This window comes from Protomyctophum parallelum (assembly GCF_964188405.1).
Source record: "Protomyctophum parallelum genome assembly, chromosome: 17".
Lineage (NCBI taxonomy): Eukaryota > Metazoa > Chordata > Actinopteri > Myctophiformes > Myctophidae > Protomyctophum > Protomyctophum parallelum.
The window spans coordinates 34,335,157-34,354,284 of NC_139719.1; the positions used below are offsets into that span (position 1 = coordinate 34,335,157).

Below are 19,128 nucleotides of genomic sequence, written 5' to 3' on the forward strand. Positions count from 1 at the left end.
CCAATTCTGATCTAGAATTCACACCAGCTATCATTTCCATATCATACGACATAGTCGTATGATATGGAGATGCCTAGTCTAAGACTGATTACCATACTGATTACCATCAGTCCTAAAACAATAAAACTGCCCTCAGATTAATTCATACGTATTTATTTATTACAAAAAACAAAACAATCACAAAATACCTACCTTATAATTGTTGAAAATTGCTGTGCTGCTAGTCCAACGGCTTTCTCAGAATGAGTTCTGTGGCGTAGAGGCTACTCTTGATCAATAGATTGTTATCTAGTGCTACAGACAAACAAAATCAGTCTTTTAAAATCAAATCACGTCCCTGCAATCAGCAATTATGGGTCACTCACCCTTACAGCTGTCCACACCTGCCCACAATACAACACTGCATCTTCTTTCTGAACGGAAAATGTGAGTTCCTTAACCATTTACGTGCACAAGATCCATCACCCAATACTCCTTATCCACTTCTATCTCTCTCTCTCTCTCTCTCTCTCTCTCACACACACACACACACACACACACACATATTTTACTCTACTCCATCCCCCTCTTCTTCCTCTCGTTCACCTCTTTACCCCCTGCTTCTCCTCCTCTGTCGCAGAGGAAGTCTGGCCTTCCTGCAAACAAGTACCGGACCGTGGAAAGGGACAAGGACGGAGGGTGGGGGGCAGGTACGAGGTGGGTAGTGGGGTTGAGGGGGAAGTAGAGGATGTTTTTGTCATTTTTCTGGCCCCCGTGGCTGCTGTGGGGCCTGTTGTAGTCCATCCTGAGGAAATGGAACGTCACTCTGGCTGGGCCTTGGGCCCGCACGTGCTACCTGGCAGGCCCTGTGTGATGCAGACAACAGCACTCCAGAGAGATAGAGACAAAAAGAAAGGAAGAGAGGGACAGAAAGTAAGAATCTACTTTATTGATAGTTACAAGTGAAGATAGACAGGAAAGAGGGGAGAGGTCGTCATGAACGGGACTCAAACACGCGACGTGCTGTCAGGCCAGAGCCTATAGTGGCATGCACCTGGGCCAGCGGGCGCCTCTAAATCACACACATTTTAGCCAGTGAAACTTGTGGAACAACAAGTTCCAAGAACTGTTTAAAGATAAGATCATCAGGAGGCCCGCAACTTTGCCAAGTAGCCATCATCAATACAGAGCAGGTGGCTGGCTGGACAGACCAAAGGGCTTTTTAAAGCATCATAAGAATGCATTATCACAAGGATTATGAAACGAGGCATGAATACAGTTACCTTCATGCTGTTAATCGCTTTGTGGTAGCAGGGTGGCACGTTTACACATTTGTCAAATGGCTGACATGTTGACATGGAGCTCTTCATGAATGCTTCAATGCAGCTTGTGAGAATGGAGTGACACCTTCATAGTGGAGATAGACAGAGCTGTGGAAGTTGGCCTAAAACGGACACAGGAATAACAGGATGTTTACGGCCTGCAGTGACGCTGCCAGGGTCACAGAAGCGCCATACAATCACAGGCAAGCAGTCAACATGTGGCTGGCAGAGTGTGTGGGTCAGTCGGGATCCTTCTGGTCAACCTAAATATAACATGTGTTAGTTCATCCATGTGCAGAATTATGACCATGCAAATGGGATGTCTCATGATGGCAACAAGACCATTTCATGCGGTTCACAAGGAGTAGCGTAGGCACACACACGCACGCACGCATGCATGCACGGCCGCACGCACACACACACACACACACACACACACACACACAAACACACACACACACACAAGAAGTGGTTTTGTGTGGTCAGCTGTAGCTGACAGGTTACACAGAAGGACACTGGTGATTTCTGACAACAGCAGGTAGAGGTCTATTTAGCATCACAAGTAACATATCTCTCTTCTTTTGCTCGTCAATCACACAAACCAGCCTGCAAACCAGCCTGCTGCAACAAGGAGCAGACCAGCCTCTTTCATCATGGCTATCACTGACTTCCTGGCCGCCACAGATATCGCCACGGCTATTAACGCATGTAAAGGTAAAAGTTGGTTTTCAGGTTATGTTATGCAGTTGTGGGTCTCAGCTAATTACGTTTTTTAATGGTTTATGATGAGGCTGGGCAAACTGACCAGCTCTAGACCAGTACCATTTTTTTTTTGCTTGAGGCCCAAAAGAGACATTAGACATTTGCCCGAGACCAGATCTATAAGCACACAGTGCCTTGCTTCGCACCAAACAGTGCTCTAGATCACTGGCTGGGAACCCCCAGGGGTCCTTGAGGAGGGTCCAGGGAGTCCCCAGCTAAATCATCGATTGATTGATTGTTTGTTTGATTGATTGATTGATTGATTGATTGATTGATTGATATAAAGAATAATACAAATAACTAAACTGTGGGTCTTCAAAATAAATAAATAAAGTTCCTATTTAGCAGTATCACAACGAAAACTCTCGTTTTTTTAAGAAAGAATGCTGTGACATTTTAAATCATATGCATGTTGTATTACCATTACTGTTTGCCAATTATTTGGAGGCCCATTAGCAATATCCTCACGGCCCACCAGTACGCCCTGGACCACAGGTTGAGAACCACTCTGTTCAAATTTGTTTTGTCCTATATGACCTGAGGCCAGTTTGTGTAAATGTTCTCCTATGGTAGATTTCAAAGGATGACCTGGTCTGACCCCTATTTCATGATCAGTTATCAGTTTCCATTATTTTATTATTTGACTTCCAGCAAAAGACTCCTTTAGCCCAAAGATGTTTTTTAAAATGGTGGGACTGTCCAAGAAGACTCCGACAGAGATCGAGAGGGTGTTTAAGATCCTGGACCAGGACAAGAGTGGCTTCATAGAACAAGATGAACTAAGGTTGAGTCTCACCTATGAAACTAAGACAGCTAAAAACTGTCTTCTAGATACCTTTCCTTTCTCAACCAATGCATTCGTACTGTGTGTGAATAATAATAAAAGTCTATTTATAAGCTGGTAGATCTTGTAGAGCTTGTACCTGTACACTAATTTCAATAAATAAGATAAATAAACAAATAATCAAACAAACAATGTGAAATCTTTTCCTATGATGACATAAATTACATACCCAAAATAAGGACGCCCGGTTTGAAGGTAAGTTTGTTCTCTCATTGGATATTGAAATGGTAATTCCTCCAATGTGAAAACCAATGTACTTATCTCTAGGCAGGTAAGGTTTAACAAAATATAACATTAATGAACACCATTGTTAGTAAGCGCCACAGTACCACACCTAAATCTATTATAACACAGTAGATGTTACTATTTTTTATAAACTGTGTTGCTTCCATCACAGTGGAATATGGTCAGCCTAACATGTATTTAATCAATCTGCTTTACAGGCCTAGGTCTTCATTCCCCTATAACAGACTAGGATGTTAACACATTTATACCATTAATCAACCGATACTGTCAAATTAAATTTTGTTCTCCAACTGAACTGGTACTTCTCCTCATGCAGACTATTTCTGCAGAACTTTTCAAAGGGGGCAAGGCCCCTGACTGCTGCAGAAACCAGGGCATTCCTGATGGCCGGAGACTCGGATGCCGATGGAAAGATTGGCTGGGAAGGTATGGTCAAGTGTCAAATATATGCTCAATTTTATTGCATTATTTTGGAATATGTCCATTAACAATTACACACATGGTAATTGTTAACTTTAAACTAGCCTACTCCTGAGTCCCAGCTCAATGCTTGGGAGGATGGTTGCTGAGCAACTGTAGTAGTAGTACAGAATTAGCATAAACTGTCTACCAGAGATTTACACTTCAGTATTTTAAGTGCCACTTGGATGAGGTTACAATAATGATTTTACTGGAGTAGATCCACTTTGCCACGATCTATTGATTTGGCCAACACATTGACTGCAAAAATGTATACAAGTGCTTATCTTTCTTTCCTTTTTTCTTTCCTTTCCTTTCTTTTTTCTTTCTTTCCTTCTTTCAGAGTTCTCTGCAATGGTCAAGTCTTCATAAGGCCTTGCATAATCCCTGACCTGTGGTGATGGTGGCAAGATGGACACGACTTTTATAATATTGTGGAAATATAACATGGACTCATATGCTGTAGTTACGATAGAAAATGTGTGACGTAAACTTACTTTCAAATAAACAGTTCATGGTTTAACCTTTGCTTCAGATTTGTAAATAATACTATTATTTTAAAATCCATAAAATATTTAACTATCTGTTAGAGAGAGTGCATGTGAACTGATAGTGAATGTGTTCCTGGTAAGGTGAACATGAGCATGATGCCCAGTCAACAGACGATATATCTTCACTGTCTAACGTAAATGTAGCTCATGCAACCCATCACTCAACTTCTAGAAATATTATATTCAGCATCGGGTGAGGAGCTTTTGAGCTTGGGTTTCTTCATTTAACTGCATGGGCAGCTTGCAAATGTTGAAACAAAGTGTTTGACACTTTAATCATGTGCAGTGCCAGTTTCATATAAAACATTAACACTGACACTGAATTGGGCCATATATAAGCATTGCATAATGTTCAACCCATCCATCTATTTTGAATTGCATCCATCCAGTCTTGAATGAATATTTGTGGTTTTTGATTGATTGATTGATTGATTGAAATATTTATTAACAGTTTGCAGAATTACAGTACATTTCAAGCACAAACTCAATACAAAGTACTGTACTGTACTGTTAACTGTGAGTGGACGACCCAGTTAAGCATTACACTTGTTTACAGGAGGGTCCACCTTGTTCAATTCATCAATTGAACTATAAAAAATACTTGAACTATAAAACTATTAAAAAAATCATAATAAATAATAATAAATTATTATTATTAGGTCTATTATATTATTATTAATATTGTACGCAAAGACTTCCACTGACCAAGAGGAGGCCTACATTGACCATTAACTGACTCGAATTGGGTTGACTTCTCTCTATCAACGTACGTACAGTATGCCCCCTAGGTGTCACATACCGCAATTAGCCGGATTTGTATTACACAGGAAACGCATTGCAAACAACTTACAGTTCACGTGCAGCCAATGGGCAGCAGCATCATATTTAGTTTGCATAAAATATGCCGGTCTTGCTAGTCTTCACATATGGAGTGTGTCCCTCGGTGGGAGAGGTAAAAATAGCACAATTCGACAACTAGACACATTTTTGTCCTAAACCAACCCTATATGGTATAGATGACACGTCAAGGGGCCACCACCCTGGACTATAAATGCCGGAGGTGAAGGCCCACTAAGCTCATCCTGCTCTCAAATTGAAGTTTCTCTGCTCCGGTCGACAGCAAGGTGAGTTCAGCTGGATGGAAGTAAATCGCTCACTTTATACAGTGATTCTGATTCATCTCGACATTGCAAGGACTTTTCTCTATACTTCAAAGGATTACGCTAATAGAAGAACTTGCATTGGAACTACAACTTGTGTTTTTTTCTTTTTCTTTTTTCTTTTTTTCTGCTATTGCTGAAACACCTGTAGGCTGGTCACACGCGGGCCTAAAACCGGAGAAAATTCCCAATGGATTAGAATGCCTACTTATTTTTTTTATTGTTTATTTAAATTACTTTTGCTGAAGTTCGAGGCCAGTAATAAATTAGGCCTACACACATTACTAATAATGTGTGTAGGCCTACTTACTGCTTATACTGCATGTTTATTGTGATTAAAAGGCCGAGAGCCTGTGGCGCCAGATAAGATATGCCTCCTGCAGAGCAATTATGTTAAAGAAGACATTAATGGATATATAGGTCAAGTGAGCACATTGGGCATCTGGGAACCTCGATGTAAAATTACTTTTAAAATATTTTATTTTTTAACATTTTGGACAAAATAGTCAATTGTAAATGAAGGTGCCCACTTGACCTGTTACCATATTAATTGGGAGGACTATTATGGAGGGAGTTATCTTGGTGTCAAACCTTGGGTGGGGCAATAATAATAATAATAATAATAATTTGTCTCCCATGATAGACTGTGGTAAATACGAACCAGAAACATTTGGCAGTTCATGCAAAATATGTGATTGATTGAATGCAACATTAGCCGGAATGCTTATGCTAGTAGGCCTATCCTTTCCCTTTATTCTTCATAGTAGCCTATAGGTTTGTAGCTAGGCTACATAGCCTAATCTTGTTCTTCTTTCGCATGTAACCCATAATCACTTATTTTTAAGCTATGCTCTTTTTCTTTTTCTTCAATAGAAAAGATCATCAAAAATGGCATTCGCTGGTATCCTGGAAGCAGCCGATGTTGCTGCAGCAGTCGCTGCTTGCGCAGGTAAGTCTATAAAAGCCAAACAATCAGCCAATCAGTGGTGGAATAGAATGTAGGCAAGTGCATTTACTCAAGGAAGCTATATGTAGTCCTGTCTAGATACAAATTTAAGTATTTCTAGGCTACTTTAGGCCTACTTTTGGTAGCCTACTTAAATATATATTTTGATGCTACTTTGTACGCCTACCTAGTATATATTTTTAATACAGTACGTTTAGGCTAGTTTTATACTGTGGTCTGTGGCCTACTTCTAGGAAAGTATAGTCTAAAAGATCTGAGTAGCCTACTTCTTCCACCACTAGCCCTAATCTATCTCACCAATATTATTATTATTATTATATTATATATTATATCATTATCCATTCACTGACTCGTTTGGAAAAAATATTAGGCCAATAATTCTGATAAATAAGCAGTTTCATGGCGTTTATGTTCGTCCATAATTCTAGCTAAAATGAATGCAGCATATGGCAATGCTTTGAATTTAAAGTTAGCAGTACAAATTCACTGAGTGAATTTTGAGAATGTTGTTCTCTCTTTCTCTAACAGCTGCCGAAAGCTTTGACTACAAGTCATTCTTCGCCAAGACTGGTCTGCACACAAAGTCTGATGACTTGATCACAAAGGCCTTCTATGTTGTTGACCAGGACAAGAGTGGCTTCATTGAGGAGGAGGAGCTCAAGTAAGCATCACAAACTTATTACTTATTATAACTTATTATTACTTATTACTTATTATAACTTATTACTTATTAAAAAATTATTACATTGTTAATTTTAAACTTCATGATTTCTATCTCTTGGAAATATACTTTTTACTCCATTACATTCTTTATTTAAAAATGCTTGGAGTTTCTAATATCAATGTAGCACATGCTATTCACTGCAGTAGTTCATTACCTTCAGCGCTGCAGCGCCCTGATTCTCTGATTTATTCTCACTAAAAAACACTACAACATACTAGAAAGGCTCAATTTATGTTAATGGCTACATGATATAGTTTGTTGCCACCATTTGTTTGCAGTCTAATTAATTTTGAAGTCTTCAAAACAGTTAAACCCCCAGTCAAGGTTTTATATATAACCATTAACCAGGGGTGGAAAGCACTGCAAACTAATTGCAATTACTCTCATTACTGTAACTGAGTAGCTTTTTCAAGTATTTATAAAATATCTGCACTTGCTCCCTGTTAACCTATGTGGCTTGTTCTTCCATAGGCTGTTCCTGCAGAGCTTCGTTCCTGGTGCCAGGGCCCTCACAGACGCTGAGACCAAGAAGTTCTTGGCAGCCGGAGATGCCGATGGTGATGGCATGATCGGAGTTGATGGTAACCACTCTTAACAAGTCTTTGATTTATCATTTTATTTTCTTGATAGTACAGTGATTTGGCTAGAACACATAGTATAAGTCTATCTCCAGTGACCTGTAACCAGAGCTTTGCAGATAAGTTGTATTTTCAAGTGCTATTTTTAGACATCACGCTCAGTTATCCAGTAAACAATCAAAACAAACTGGAAGTATATATTAGTATTACATAATCACAATTTATTTAGCATGCCTGACCACAACAATTGCGGTCCCTACTGGTGATAAAACGCATTATTTTTAATGGATGAGCTGACTGAAAAAGACTTGCTCACTGCGAAAAGAAAGGAGAACTCCTTAGACAGAGACTTAGAAAGATTAGAATTTAGAAAAACTAAATTATTTTAATATTACATTACATTTAATATTACATGGCCTTACTCTTAAAGTCATACTCTCAGAATATTGCCTAACCTTAACTTAACTATCATGTCTTATTTATCTCCACAGAGTTCAAGCTGCTTGTCAAGGCATAAATGCATTCTATGGAACCAGCACTGAGGATGCCATTACTATGCCCATATCTTTTTTTATATTCATTTTATTTATGAATGTCACAGCCCTGTTCTGTAACTCCCCTATGACCCAAAACCGTGTCTGTTTACACTCCATGTTTTTTTTAACAATGTTTTGTTATATCATTCAGAGATACTAGTAACACCATTTTGCACTTATCTGAAAGTGGAATAAACTCACATTTTGGGTTAAAAAAAACTGCAATGTCTTGTGTTCAATATTGGGGGGGTTTCATGTCTGCATGTGCATACATATTGGTCTGGAGCAGGATTATTTGGATCCAAACATGGCAGCCTCCATAGCCATAGCTATGCATAGGGGATATGCTTTGGCATAGCCCGGTGGTACAGGCCGCTACATAAATCGTCAGCATTGGCAGAGACAGGTGGTTCAGTGAGAATAGCATTAGGGGCTACTTGCTTTCTGGATGTGCTTCAAAAGCTGTGATTTGAGCACAACTTGCAACTTTGTTCAGTGAAAACTGAAAAAAACAAAAACAAAACAACACTAACAGATGGCGCATTTGAAGTTTTATTCAGAAAAGTGTTCATCCTAAAAGATCTCACCCCACAGTATGTGTTTAGTGAAAACATTTTAATCATAATAAAAAGGGTCATTGCAAGGTGTTTAAGAAAATGGGGAAGAATTTAGGCACATACCGCTTTACTTTATATTTGTCAACCCAAGTCTGAGACAGTACATTTGTAATATAACCCTGATATTTAATAAGGGCAGGAATAGTGACTGTATCCATAACCCAGTCGTTCAGGGTGAGGGACCTTTTTTGACCACCCAGAACGCCATAGGCTGATGTTCTAGTTTTGTATGGCTTTGAAAAAACGACAAAAAAACAAGCATAAGCCTACTTATGCACAACTCGGGGGAGTTAGGCCTATACACGAACATTCAATTCATAAACATGACATGTCATGACATGTGACATGTCAGGTCAAGGCCAGATACTGTACAGTAGGTATAGGTTATAGCTTATTATCTATAGGCTATAAGCCTACGTCTTTGTAAATGTAGATATAGACAGTCAGTACAAACGTTTGTGGGTTATAGCCTAGACACTTCTCTTTCATTAGGCCTACACAAGATCTTGAGTGACAACAGCCTATGTAAATATAAACTTTCCTAAAATAGCATCATGAATACTTCCAAAGCCGTAACAAGAAATAGCCTACAGTACACGTGTAAGAGAGGAAGAATATAGCCTAGATGGAAGTCTTCAACTCAATGAAAGTGCAGATTTAAATCAAATTAAATAATTTCATTTTGCACTGTAGGCCTAAACACGTTTTTAAAAAGTGCCATAGTGTGTTCAATTCATATCAGATCATAATTTGAACAGTTCCAATGTTTTCTCTCAATCTTAGATTCCCTAACCATTTACAGTGTTATACTGTGCTACAGCAATTATAAGCCTATAGTTTTTAGGTTCACACAGCCTCCTTTTGTGAAATTCTGTGGTTCTTTATTCCACATTAGAACATTATTATATCGTTGTCTGTATGAAACAATAGGCCTACAATATTGTAGGCAACAATATTGCTTACAATAATACTGTGACTGAGTTATCCTTTTTGAACCTGCCAAATTCTATAATTAAAAAAAAGGATTCCTGAACATTTACACCGCAAGCACATTTGACTTTTTCACTGCAGTGTCCCTAATACCTAACCCTAATACCTTTCTTATTTTTAAATATAAAACAATAGGCTATATATATAGTACAGTATATATTCCTACAATAATATATTAGACCGTCTAGTCACTGTGACTTGAGTTATCCTTTTCCAATCCCAGTGGCAAATCAACTGGTAATGCCAGTAACATTGCAGACATACACATGCCAATGTGCATACATGCCAATATGAAAGTTAATTCTCACCAAAATATTCTGTTCAGAGAGAGCATGCATCATTATTGGAGAAATTCATTAGTTGTATATTTTGCTGTATAAGCTAGCTATACAATTACAATTCAGATTATTAAACGCTCAATAGGTCTAAATGAAATGCTTATCCTTGACTGATAATAATATTATACGCTACTAATTAGCCAAAATAACTAAATGTGGTTGAATTCAGGAAATACAGTTCAGTACCTCTCTTTTCCATCCATGATGCTGTGTGCTATTTAATATGGTCCAGATATCCATGATCAGAGCATAGCATATATATCACTCAAATCGGCAGCGTATATTATTAGACAGATGCAATATCAACTTCTTTTGCATAGGCCCATGCGTACCATTTAAGCGTCTTCATTTATGTACATATAAATAGAACAGCTCTGACCACTGGCCACATTTTCACCCACTCCAATGCGTGTCTATTTCATATGCCTCATATTTCGGGTGAGAGAAGGTATATAAGCTTGTGAGGATATCCAGGGGACTTTACTGCAGTTGCCAGCTTCATCTGAGCGATTCAACATTAATCTTAGTGCTTGAGGTGAGTTCCACAGAAAAGAAGCAAATCTTTCAGCAAGTCTGCAATTGAACTCAATGAGCTTCCTGCACTTTGCACTGGAACAAGAAAAGGACTACAGGGGATAATCCTAAACAACAGAAAACAAGTTTATCTTTGGACTAAACAAGGAATTAAATGGATGAATATTCCTACCAAACCCTAAACAGAACTGCAAAGGATCTTTAATCTTTTGGCTTGGAGGTCCTGATTTGGGAAAAGTGGACTACCTTTTCTGTTCCTTTGAATCAAACTTCACTTCACTTTGTAAACTCAAAAGAATATTGGCATAGGGGCTGCATCATTACATGGCTTTATCAAGAGATTCAGACCCTGTCAATTTCTAGCTGTACTGTAATAGATTTAAGATGTCTGATATAGTGCTTAGTTGTATAATGCTTCAACAGCGCAATACACTCATATATTTATATGATGCTTCCTCACTTGTTTGAGCTTAAATGATGATTTTATTTACTTCTTTCCTACCCCCAGATAAAAATGGCTCTCGCCACCGTTCTCGCAGAAGCTGACATCACTGCAGCCCTTGCAGCCTGCCAAGGTAAACATTTTAAAACGCCAGGTGTGCATAGGACTTATCAAGACTGAGAGACCAGACCACTCACATGCATACAGATGGAGATGGAGCTCAGAAATATGCATGTGCATGACTGCAGTCATGCTATAGGCTAGTCAGATCAATTGCATTTTTAGGATCACATATTGTTAGGAGACTAAAGTGCCAGCCATTGTGGCACTCCAAATGCCAGGTTTTATACTATCCCAATATTAATAATTACTTTGGGAAGGGGAAGGGCAGCTTGCATATAAAAGAGAAACTCACGATTTACACTTTGTCGTCTCTCTCTCTCTCTCTCTCTCTCTCTCTCTCTCTCTCTCTCTCTCTCTCTCGCTATCTCTCTCTCTCTCTCTCTTGCCTCAGCTCCCGAATCCTTCAAGCACAAGGAGTTCTTTGCCAAGGTTGGCATGGCAGCCAAGTCCAACGATGATATTAAGAAGGCCTTTATCATCATTGACCAGGACAAAAGCGGCTTCATTGAGGAGGAGGAGCTGAAGTAGGCAAAACTCTCTTAGACTGCCTCAGATTCACATACAGTACAGGGAAACAGTTCACCAAGGGCTTCAATGGCACCCAGATCATATTTCTGTGTTTGGGCCACAGTTAATCCAGTGTGTCCATGCCTGGAGGAATCTGAAAAACTCAGCCCTTGCGGTTCTCCAAAGGAGTAACTCTATGGCATGCCAACATTTTCCTTGAGTCTCATGTTAAAGGCTGAATAGAATAGAATAGAATATTATCTTTCATGTCATGAAACGTCATGACCTGCCAGAGCAGTCAGCAGTCTAGTAAGTATTAAGTAAGTCAATTTTATTTATAAAGCACCTTTCAAAACATTGTTACAAAGTGCTGTACAGTGACCAACAATGTAAAACAATCACGTTAAAACAGGCACAAAGGAGCAATGACTACGAAAAATAAAGCAAAAACAAAAACATTGACATGCCGAAAAGGGACAGATAAAAGAATGTTACACGACAAAATGTAACCTAGTCTCTCCAATAAACTAAGGGAAAACAATAAACACTCTATCACGTGACGTTTCCTAATATTTATTTTTGGTCATTCTCTCTAGATTCTTCCTGCAGAACTTCTCTGCAGGTGCCAGGGCTCTGACTGAAGCTGAGACCAAGACATTCTTGGCGGCCGGAGATGCCGATGGTGATGGCATGATCGGAGAAGATGGTGAGTTTTTAATTTAATTAAGAATAGCCTGGCTATACCAGACTTGATGGTAAACTGTGGCTGGAAATATAGATTTATATGGCGAACATTAAGAATGATTCGAATCCTTTCTTTTTAATACAATACAATACAATACAATACAATACAATACAATACAATACAATACAATACAATACAACACTGAAAGATCTGACAAGGCAGGAGATCGATAATACTAAACTTCATATACCAAACCAATGCAATAACCATTATTGTATTTACACTGCACCACTTAAACATTTACTAACTTGAGCAGTTTAGAAATAAAGCTTGAAATAATATTTTATCTCGCTTTCTTCTTACAGAGTTTGCTGCAATGATCAAGGGATAAATGACATACAGTGACCAAGACCTCACCTACCTACAGTACTTCGAAAGAACAAGACTTCAAATCCCCTTCTTCTCTCTCTTTGACTCCTCACTCCATACTTTTATACACAAATAGATGATCTTTAAACCTTGACTGCCAGCAAACGGACAAACATCTCTCCGTCTGTCCTCACTGTCACTCTCTCTGTCTGATCATGTCTCTCTCCATGATGAATGTACCTGACTGAAATGTGTGGCTGACTTTTCCTTCTCTTCTGTCTTAGTTCTATTGTGTTAGTTTTGTTCAGTTTGATCAGTGGTCATGATGATGATGATTATGATGATGCACTGTAATGGAAAACAGACAGATGATGAGAGAGGAATAAAGATTATTTTTCAATAAGACACATGTGATCTTTGTCCTGGTGAGACATGAAGTCTTTCATAAGGTTTCAGGCAACGATGATAAGGAGATGACGATGCACTGCCTTGCCCTGCAATGCACCACTCAGATCATGGTTATTAATCACATATCCACGTACCCAGTGGTCCATATAGCAATTATGGATAAAACATGTTTTTATCAGACTTTGTATTCTCATGATGGGGATACAAATGGGAATACAGTACAGTAATCACCCATTTCTCTCCATCTTTGCTCCTCTACATTGTCTTTAATCTCCAGTGTTCATAGAAAAAAGTAATGTAAAGGTTCATTACTGTATGTTATTTTCCTTTAATTACCATGGGTAATAATCATCTAGTTTTCTAGTGAAATAAAAATAATACATATTTGTCACATGAGTAATGTTGCCCCTGCATTGGCACAAAGGAACCACAAGGTGGTGTCCCTAACCTAATAACTAGAACAGTGATATAGACTAAGCAGAGTTGGAAACCATTATATTGCCAATCCCTCAGTCTATAGTCTTAGCAGCAGCTAGTGTCTGTTTGTATCTTCTCAGCATATCACCTCGTGTGGCAGGTTTATAATTCCCTCCTAAGAAATATATTGTTAGTTCTGGTTCTGGAAATGGAAACTGACATGTCATCATCAGTGCTGGAAAGTATGTACATGTACTCACTTTTGTACCATTTTTAGGTACTTTTACTTTACTGGTATTAATTTTCCTACTTTTTGCCTTCTGCTCCACTAAATCTTAGAGACAAATAATGTACTTTTATTCCGCTACAATTATTTGAAAACTTGAATTAGTTACTTTGTAGATTTTTATTATTATTACAAAACAGATATTAACCGCTATTTTCAAAAGATTTGTATGCATTTTGAAAACTTGTGGGATGGGACATTCTGCATGCACAATGACTCACAGCATGCATTCTACCTTTGGTATACCTTTACTGAATTTTACTTCTTAAACTACAGACAAGTTTTTACATTGAGGTATTGATACTTTTACTTTATTAAAAGGAGTACTTCTCCCACCACCAGTAAAATGTTGCTGACTCTTCCAGACAACAAACCTATCAACTTGGCTGATTTTGTGACACCTGGTTTTTATGGTAACTGACCACTGACCAGTGTTCTTGCTCACAGCCACAACAGGTGGTCTTGCCCTCTTTCATAACAGAATGGGATTTTAACAGTGGAAAAAGTGTGTGTGTTTGTGTGTGTGTGTGTGTGTGTGTGTGTGTGTGTGTGTGTGTGTGTGTGTGTGTGTGTGTGTGTGTGTGTGTGTGTGTGTGTGTGTGTGTGTGTGCGTGTGTGTGTGTGTGTGTGTGTGTGTGTGTGTGTGTGTGTGTGCGTGCGTGCGTGCGTGCGTGCGTGCGTGCGTGCGCTATAGTTGTGATGTTTTCTTTGCAAAGAAACACAGTCAATTATTATCTTGGGAAGTTATCTTTAATTTAGTCAGAACATTCTTAAAATGTAACATATTTCTTACAATAACATATAGATTATGGACAAAGGTTGGCCTGCAAGAGAAAGAAAGGCCTATAGGCTCTACTGTGCATTTGAGGCAGTGAAATTGACTAGGAGTCAATTAATCTTTAATTGTCTTTAATCTTTAATTGTCTATAGACTCAGCAACTGCGCAGCTTTACTTTTGATTTGTTTAAAAAGAGGATATCATCTGCCAGCTGGGCCTGGCCAATGTGATAGGGGTCATTTGAATTGAGAAGATTATTCATTGGGTTCATTGTTGATCTGCTTGACTTAATGTGAAAAGCTGTCAGTAGCCTAGGCTATACACAAAGTCAAAAGCCGGGTTACATCATGCACATTTACAAAAACAAATCTGGTTCTGATTCTAAATTAAATTATTAGCAACTGTATATATCATATCACCTGCATGGATATGAATTGAATTTGGCCAGCAAATTATACAGACAAGAATGAGCAAATAATACATAAATAGATTAATTCTTAGTAATTGATTGAATAAAAAGCAGTTTTTTATGAGAGGTGAGGGAGGAGGCAGACATAAACCATGAGTAGCCTATACCATTCAGCAGCCTATCGACTGGAGTCACAGGGGCGGACCATAAACGCAGGCGGAGGTACGCGTATAAATAGTAAAGGTTAATTGGGCAGGTATAAGGAATTCGAGAGGGACCTCAGAATTTGATACGCGGACAAGTAACCTAAGCATCGTTCTTTGTGCGCGAGACTGTTGCGTATATATAAGTCCTTGCCGACCGTCAACGGTCACCATAAAGCCTTATATACACTGGACCTGTACAGAGGACAGAACTTGGCAGCGGTGAGTGACAAACTTTTGCAGGTGCTCTCTATTGTTTTTTTCTTTTCTTTTTTTCTTTTTTTCTTTTTTCTTGCCCTTGTTTTATGTGAAAAACAAGGGCATATACTTACTTACCGTGCGCGCACGGTATAAGTAAGTAAGCATATATAGGGAAGGATGACATGGTACCTTCTTGGTCTTGGTGCGATAGAGGAATGAAACTCAAACTTCTTATTAGGCTAAAAGTATTGGCTGCTTTGAGTATAGGCTAAATATGCAAATAACTGCATCGCTATTCATCAGATAAATTCTAGAAATGTATCCTATAGCCTACAAAATGTTTCTTAACGTGGGACCTAAGATGTAAGTTAAGGAGGAGATGTAAGGAGCAGCCAGATAGGAATTAGGATAAATAAATAAATAAAAAATGTTCCAAATGAAGGATAAACTTTTATAAACTTTATAAACTTTTATAATAAATCTTTTATTGTCATTACATTTCTAATTTGACAGTTTTTATATAGAGCATCATCGAGTTATGGGTCAGATCAGGATGGACCAAACACCTAAATCCAATGTAAGATTACTGTACTGTTTAGCACATATTTGGCTATAGAAACTGATAGAGGTGATGATGATGATGATGATGATGATGATGAACCTAGTGACCGCATGGCCAGACACGTTTTGAAAGAGACAGAGAAGAATTGAGAGGGAGAGGAGAGAGTGAATAATTTACAATGCTCTTCTTTTTACCCTATACAGGATTAATATGTCACTCACTTCTATCCTCTCGGCTGATGCCATTGACAAAGCCGTCAAGGACTGCACAGGTAGGTTAGGTTAAACAACATAATATGTGCTATACCTCTGTAATGTGTAAGAGAACGAATGAATGAAAGACAGAAAGATAACATTAGTTTGAACATTGGGACATATGAACACATTTAACATCTTTATTTGTATTCACATTTTACAAGAAATTTCTTGAACACAAACAGTGGATGCGCAAACTTGAGAAAACTCTACAACAAGTGCTTCAGATACAGATCACGGGTACAGAAAGCATCGCCTTCTCCATATATGGCGACTGCCAATTATTGCAGACACTGAACAGAATTTTGCCTTACCTTAGCGCACACACACACACACACACACACACACACACACACACACACACACACAGTCGCACGCACGCACACACACACACACACACACACACACACACACACACACACACACACACACACACACACACACACACACACAGACACACAGACACACACAAACACACAAATTGTTTAATATTGCCGGTATATATTATTATTATTATTATTATTTCAATAATGTAAAAGACTAAAGCCAATCTTTACTTATCCTAATTCTCATCAAGGTAAAACAATCTTTTAGTGATGTATTAGAATACGTGATAAAGCTGCAGAAGGATGTGGTGGTTGCAGAGTGTAGGATCTGTCATTCTTGTGTGTGATTTTAAATAATGTGCAGTGTCGTGCTAACTCAGCCGTGATTTGAAAAATGTTTTCCGTGTCTGCCAGTGTGTAACAGACAGAACCAGGAAGAGGGGGAATAAATCACCCTCCTGCCGGACATCAGCCTTGTAGCCAATAGCTGATCTACAAGCTCACAATGCATCGCATGATGTGCCGATATTGTGCCGTGTGTGTGTGTGTGTGTGTGTGTGTGTGTGTGTGTGTGTGTGTGCGTGCGTGCGTTTCCAGCTCCAGACACGTTCAGCCACAAGAAGTTTTTCGAGCTGTCTGGCTTGGCCTCAAAGACACCCCAGGAGGTTAAAGATGTCTTCCGTCTGCTTGATGATGATGACAGTGGGTCTTTAGAGGTGGAGGAGATTAAGTACGTATAGTTCTATACTATATAGATACTATATTTATTTATATTTCTTTGTCACAAAGTGACAGCTGTGACAATGAATTGAGAAAAACAATATGTGCAGGCAATATAAAATAAATTCCTGGCTTGCACTCACTGAGACAAAATAAGCCAAGAGAACTGAATTGATTCTTGTCCTGTAACGTAACCCATAACCCCCTTTTTTACAGGATTTTACAGGATCTAGCTGTAGGCTTATCTCTCTGTCCACTTCTATTCATATTAATTTGACACACCTGCTTCCATCCAGATTCTTCCTGCAGCGGTTCGTCCCTGGGGCTCGGTTGCTGACTGATGCAGAGGCTAAGGCCTTCATATCAGCGGCCGATGATGATGGTGATGGCGAAATCGGAGCAGAGGGTCAGTTCTGAATATTAATCCCTGTCACATATATGCTTGCTTTGATGCGCTTACTACAGTAATTGATCAGACCTTGTTGTCATCCAATAGCTGAATGTAATAACACCTGCTCTTTGAAAATCTGTTGTCATGTTATGTAAAGAACATTAAGAGATACTATTGATATTTTTCAATCATATTAGGACTTTTGTTTAAAAAATATCTGATATTCTGAAAAATACTGTTGGTAATGGGACAAACACTTCTGTCTCTTTATAATAATCCTCTCACCAGCATTGTGACCTTGTTGCATGTTGGCTCAGGCATTCTAAAAATAATAATCTGGCGTGTTACTGTGAATACATGTATAATACCATGGGCTGGTAGTGTTGTATTTGAGCTTTAGCAACGGACACCACAATGTAATCAGGACAATCCTTAGATTGAAAATCCACATCATGTCAGCATCTCTTGGCTGGTTAATCTTGGATTTTTTTTAACCGAATGTCAATCATATTTGAAATACATTCAATGACATCATCTGTTTAATCTCATAATTAGTTTTGCAAACTGTGAAATGATAAAGGTTTTAACAGAGTATGTAAAATATTTTATTTTGTGCGATAAATGATCTCTCAACTAAACTAAAACAAAAAATGTTTCTCACTCTAGAATTCAAGACGTTGGTCCTGTCCTGAGATGTCTGCAGATGAAGAGCGTTGGGAAGAGAGCACGAGTGTTCACGTCTTCTATCCTCTCCTCCCTTCATCTCTTGTTCAGGAGTCCTCAGGTCCCCGGCATACATTCCCAGGATTGTATTTTATTTACTTGAATTGTTTCTAATTGTCCTTTTCCTGATTAAAAACAAACACTTTTTATGTATTTTTTCCTTTTGTTTGTGAGTGTACTGTATCACTTTGTTCCTTCTTCTCTTTCTATGCACACACCACTGCACATGCAACTGATGATGAATGAGATGACTAAATAAACGAAATGAACTTACTCGGTTGCTTTCTGTTCTGTTTTTTATTTATTTCTTATACGTACTACATGGTTGAAACACAGTTAACACAGTAAACACAGTTATCTGTGTTTTCTGCTGCAAGCTGTACATTATTGTCTGCTTTTGCTTTTAACTGTGTTTTGTGTCAACTGTTTTTAACTTGTTGTACGGCGACCTTGAGTGCATGAAAGGCGCCTTATAAATCAAATTTATTATTATTATTATTCAGATATTTATACACTCTCAATATACATTCTAAAGGTTTTCACAACTGCACACTACTGAATGCCTCCATTGTAAATGAGAGTAGGGTTTTATTTAGACCTAATTAATTAGACCACAGACCGAAAGGTTGTTGTAAATTCTAGGTGGTCAATTCTAAAACAATAAAACTCTCCTTTGGGTCAAACTCAACTAGGTCTTACTTACGGATCATTGATAAA

The 19,128-nt window shown here is 38.5% G+C and overlaps 4 protein-coding genes across 5 annotated transcripts; all 4 read left to right on the forward strand.

Annotated features, from left to right (window-relative positions):
- The first annotated feature begins 672 nt into the window (after nt 1-672).
- Nucleotides 673-4,076, forward strand: LOC310874296 (parvalbumin, thymic-like). Of its 2 annotated transcripts, none has more exons than XM_083787045.1 (5): nt 673-696; nt 1,907-2,015; nt 2,715-2,847; nt 3,470-3,579; nt 3,956-4,076. In XM_083787045.1, exons 2-5 carry the CDS (start codon nt 1,955-1,957, stop codon nt 3,982-3,984), a joined length of 333 nt encoding a protein of 110 aa, XP_083643171.1. In that variant the 5' UTR covers nt 673-696; nt 1,907-1,954; the 3' UTR covers nt 3,985-4,076. The 2 variants fall into 2 exon arrangements, with proteins under 2 accessions (XP_083643171.1, XP_083643170.1); XM_083787044.1 differs by lacking the exon at nt 673-696 and adding an exon at nt 752-912.
- Nucleotides 4,077-5,203: 1,127 nt separating this feature from the next.
- On the forward strand, nt 5,204-8,347 carry LOC310874297 (parvalbumin-2-like). Its single transcript, XM_083787046.1, has 5 exons — nt 5,204-5,287; nt 6,197-6,272; nt 6,819-6,951; nt 7,486-7,595; nt 8,084-8,347. The coding sequence occupies exons 2-5, from the start codon at nt 6,212-6,214 to the stop codon at nt 8,107-8,109; spliced, it is 330 nt and encodes a 109-aa protein (XP_083643172.1). The 5' UTR covers nt 5,204-5,287; nt 6,197-6,211; the 3' UTR covers nt 8,110-8,347.
- Nucleotides 8,348-10,514: 2,167 nt separating this feature from the next.
- Nucleotides 10,515-13,138, forward strand: pvalb3 (parvalbumin 3). Its single transcript, XM_083787047.1, has 5 exons — nt 10,515-10,608; nt 11,116-11,182; nt 11,564-11,696; nt 12,276-12,385; nt 12,730-13,138. The coding sequence occupies exons 2-5, from the start codon at nt 11,122-11,124 to the stop codon at nt 12,753-12,755; spliced, it is 330 nt and encodes a 109-aa protein (XP_083643173.1). The 5' UTR covers nt 10,515-10,608; nt 11,116-11,121; the 3' UTR covers nt 12,756-13,138.
- Nucleotides 13,139-16,169: 3,031 nt separating this feature from the next.
- Nucleotides 16,170-18,479, forward strand: pvalb9 (parvalbumin 9). The gene is made up of 4 exons (XM_083787119.1): nt 16,170-16,268; nt 17,175-17,307; nt 17,594-17,703; nt 18,355-18,479. Exons 1-4 carry the CDS (start codon nt 16,208-16,210, stop codon nt 18,378-18,380), a joined length of 330 nt encoding a protein of 109 aa, XP_083643245.1. The 5' UTR covers nt 16,170-16,207; the 3' UTR covers nt 18,381-18,479.
- The last annotated feature ends 649 nt before the right edge of the window (nt 18,480-19,128 follow it).